General features: G+C 35.3%; 1 protein-coding gene across 1 annotated transcript; it reads left to right on the plus strand.

Moving 5' to 3' along the window:
- The first annotated feature begins 262 nt into the window (after window positions 1–262).
- LOC18100839 (zinc finger protein NUTCRACKER) lies at window positions 263–3249 on the plus strand. Its single transcript, XM_006380218.3, has 3 exons — window positions 263–739; window positions 936–1332; window positions 1848–3249. The coding sequence occupies exons 1-3, from the start codon at window positions 613–615 to the stop codon at window positions 2755–2757; spliced, it is 1434 nt and encodes a 477-aa protein (XP_006380280.1). The 5' UTR covers window positions 263–612; the 3' UTR covers window positions 2758–3249.
- The last annotated feature ends 503 nt before the right edge of the window (window positions 3250–3752 follow it).

A 3752-nucleotide genomic window follows, 5' to 3' on the forward strand; every position in this document is an offset into this window, starting at 1 on the left:
AAAACAATCCAATCTATTTGCTTTGTGCATACCTTTGGCTATGAATTAGGATAACCTAGGGTTCCATTCAAATGTTTGTGGGGTTCTTGGAAATAATCAACTCATATTTTATCATCCAATGCACAATATTTAAACATGATAGATTAGAAAAATGAGAGACACAAAAAGCAAACAAATTATGTGATAATCATTCCTAATGGAAAAGGGCATGGAGATTTGCTTTCTCACACACTCATCATATGTGTCATCATGCACCTTTATGTGTTTTTCCCTTCACTCTTCAAGCATCCTCTCTCTCCCTCCCTCCCTCTATGTCCCAACTTTAACTTTTCACCACCTCCCAAAAACATTTTTGATTATTCTATCCTAGCCTTGGCTAAAAAGCAAGTACTAAATAAAATGACTGCAGCAAGCATATTAGAGGTAGAAAGAGAAGGGGGGAGAGAGATCAAATCTTTCATATATCTTCTTATGTTGTTAGGGTTGAGACTTGAAACCTCATAAGAAAGAACCTTTTCTCCTGGTTCTTCTCTTAATCATAACTGTAGTTGCATAACTAGCTAGATTGAGTCATCTAAGTTGGTAAGAGAAAGGACAAGAAAAGCTTGAGATATGTCAGAGAACATCATGGCAGCAGAAGAAGCAATAACTAGTAGTTATAATGGTTCTGTCGAAAATCCTGTTGGTGGATCCAATCCCCCTGCTCTAAAGAAGAAGAGAAACCTTCCAGGAACACCAGGCAAGCTAGCTAGCTTGTCTATTTAATTTTCTTCCTTTTGAGTTTGTGTTAGTGTATTTATCATTATTCTTTCTTTATGTCCGCCTTTCTCATTCGGTCTTTATGATCATGATCTTCTGTATATTCAAAGTTATTCATGTCTAATCAAATTTTAATGCCATAATATTCAAATGGGAATATCTGTTCTTCTATGCAGATCCTGAAGCAGAAGTCATAGCTTTATCACCAAAAACTCTCATGGCCACCAACAGATTCTTGTGTGAAATATGTGGTAAAGGGTTTCAAAGGGATCAAAATCTACAACTCCATAGGAGAGGACACAACCTTCCATGGAAGCTGAAGCAAAGGACAAATAATGAAGTAAGAAAGCGCGTTTATGTCTGCCCTGAAAAGACCTGTGTCCACCATCATCCCTCTAGGGCTCTTGGAGACTTAACAGGTATAAAGAAGCACTTTTGTAGGAAGCATGGTGAGAAGAAATGGAAGTGTGAAAAATGTTCGAAGAGATATGCTGTCCAGTCAGATTGGAAAGCACACTCAAAGACTTGTGGCACTAGGGAATACAAATGTGACTGTGGGACTCTATTTTCAAGGTATAATTTCTTTATTAGTAGAATTTACAGTGATCGCGCTACTGAAATGATACTGTATGTTTGATATTATAGTAGTAGACAAGGGTTTTAAAGAAGAAATCAATCAAGGAGGACTAGCTAATTAATAAAGCATAGATGATATAGCATCACTTTTTTTTCTTGTCAGCAACAAGAACAACACTCAAACATGTCAAAGTAGAAAATATGTGAAGCATGAAAGTGATTTTTGTGGTTGTGATATCTTTGTCTGTGCAGCCCCCTCACTTTCTATCTCTCAAATTTGGAAAATAAAGAGAAAAAGGAGGTATAGTGAGGACAAAGAGATAGGTGGAAAGGCAATATCTTTCATTTCCATCATCAATTCTTACAATAGATGTCTATTCATCTTTGAATTTAGTGCCTAATTAACCTTTTTTAGTACCCTATTACTAGCTATGCAATACCAAGTTAATTTTTTTTTATTATATAGTTTTAATTATCATTTAAGTTGATGTTCCAAATTTTTGATTGAGCAGGAGAGATAGCTTCATCACTCATAGGGCCTTCTGTGATGCCTTAGCAGAGGAAACAGCAAGAGTAAATGCAGTATCTAGCATAAGAAACTTAACTGCTGGCAACATCAGTTATCATCTACCGGGGAACCCATTAGGGCCTAACATGGCACAACATTTCTCTTCAATTTTCAAGCCAATTTCAAGTAATGATCACCACACAAGACAAGGAGGACTTTCCTTGTGGATGCACCAAGGAGGAGTACCCCATGTCAGTGAAGCAATGGGCAATAATATTCAAGAGATTCATCAAATTGGCGCTATGACTAGTTCAGGAGCTATATTTGGTGACCCTCTTGCTGTTTCATGCTCAAGTACTCCACCATCTGATCATTATCAGTTAAATTGGCCAGTGTTTGGAAACAAGATCTCTTCAAATAATGCTCACGAGGAGCTGACAAGCACTTTAGTACTTCCTTTAAGCAATGTTAAGGAAGCAGCTGCTGCAAGTCAGCTAGTAAGTGTTCCTTCATTGTACAGTACCCAACAACAACAATCCCATCAAACAACTTCAGCAAATATGTCAGCCACTGCTTTGCTGCAAAAAGCTACTCAGATTGGTGCAACCTCAACAGATCCATCATTCCTTGGGAGTTTTGGGCTAAAGAGCTTCAGTACTAAAGCTCAAGATGGGAACAACAAGTTCTGTGGACTGTATGGTTCAAGCCCTATAAGCACTAACCCAGCAAGTGATATGGAAAACTCAGGAAATGATGAGATTCCCACTTTGAATCAGCTTCAAATGTATTCTGCTAAAAGGCAGAAAATATTTCAAAGTGATCAAGATAGCCCTGCAGGAGGGCAAACTAGAGACTTTCTTGGTGTTGGTGTACAAGCCATATGCCACCCATCGTCTATCAATGGATGGATTTAAATTTCATGGGGTTGCATATTTTGACAATAAAGTGGAGGAATCTAAAGAGAAATTAAAACATTTGAGAATTTAGTATCGGGAAACTTTGCAGCAAGGAAAAGGTAGCATTCATGAGTGCTTGATGGAGGGCTAAAAGGTTATGCTTAGAAAACTATTGAAGAGTACTAGTTGTTGAAGGATTTAGAGATCCATGCATATTCTGCTGAACCCTAAAAGCTGACCCCTCTTCAATTTTTTGAGAAAAGGAAGGTGGGGTGTAGTAGTGGGAGCAAAGCAGAGAGTACTACAGCACCTTTTGAGCTCCATTATTGCTTTGCACCACTGTTGTGAGGGTATTTCCAGTGGCAAAAGGCTTCATAATTTCTAGTAAAAGTAGGGTTTATTTAATTAGCCTATTGTTTAAATAAATTAATATATAGCTTTTCTATCAACAATCTACGCATAAATATTGTATTATAGTATTACAAGATTAATTATCTATGATTTCAAGCAGAGATTAGAGTGAAGCACATTACAATTTTCATATTGTCCCCACCATAGATATAGCTAGTTCTCTCTTTGTTATTTTTTCCATTTTTGATAGGATGATTTTCAAAGACTTTGATTTTATTTTATTTTTTAGCATTTCAACAAAAAAACTTATTCATTTAAAAAAAAATTATTTTGTCCCAAAATCAAATTGGAAAAAGTTAATGATCTATTTATTAGATGAATTTGTAATTTTATAATCAGATTGATCTCCATCAATGAAAGGTTACGTAAAATATTGTTGAAATAATTTGTAATTTAAATTAAAAGAATCTACCAATCCGATTGTAATTGTATTTATATTTTTAATATTTTTGAAAAAAATAATCTTGTTAATATATATTTTTTTATTGGTAATTTTTCGAGTGAGTATTTCCTCAATAAAAACTAATTAACCAATAGAGGGCCAAAACATCTTTTACTATAGATTAATTGATTAATGGATTACTATATTCTTAATCATTCGC

Source organism: Populus trichocarpa, chromosome 7 (genome assembly GCF_000002775.5).
Source record: "Populus trichocarpa isolate Nisqually-1 chromosome 7, P.trichocarpa_v4.1, whole genome shotgun sequence".
Lineage (NCBI taxonomy): Eukaryota > Viridiplantae > Streptophyta > Magnoliopsida > Malpighiales > Salicaceae > Populus > Populus trichocarpa.

Bases quoted from the DNA above. Each gene is read 5' to 3' on its own strand.
- LOC18100839 (XM_006380218.3), top strand. From the start codon at position 613: ATGTCAGAGAACATCATGGCAGCAGAAGAAGCAATAACTAGTAGTTAT. The intron at 740-935 runs GCAAGCTAGCTA...TCTTCTATGCAG, and splicing joins AAACCTTCCAGGAACACCAG to ATCCTGAAGCAGAAGTCATA. The intron at 1,333-1,847 runs GTATAATTTCTT...TTGATTGAGCAG, and splicing joins TGTGGGACTCTATTTTCAAG to GAGAGATAGCTTCATCACTC.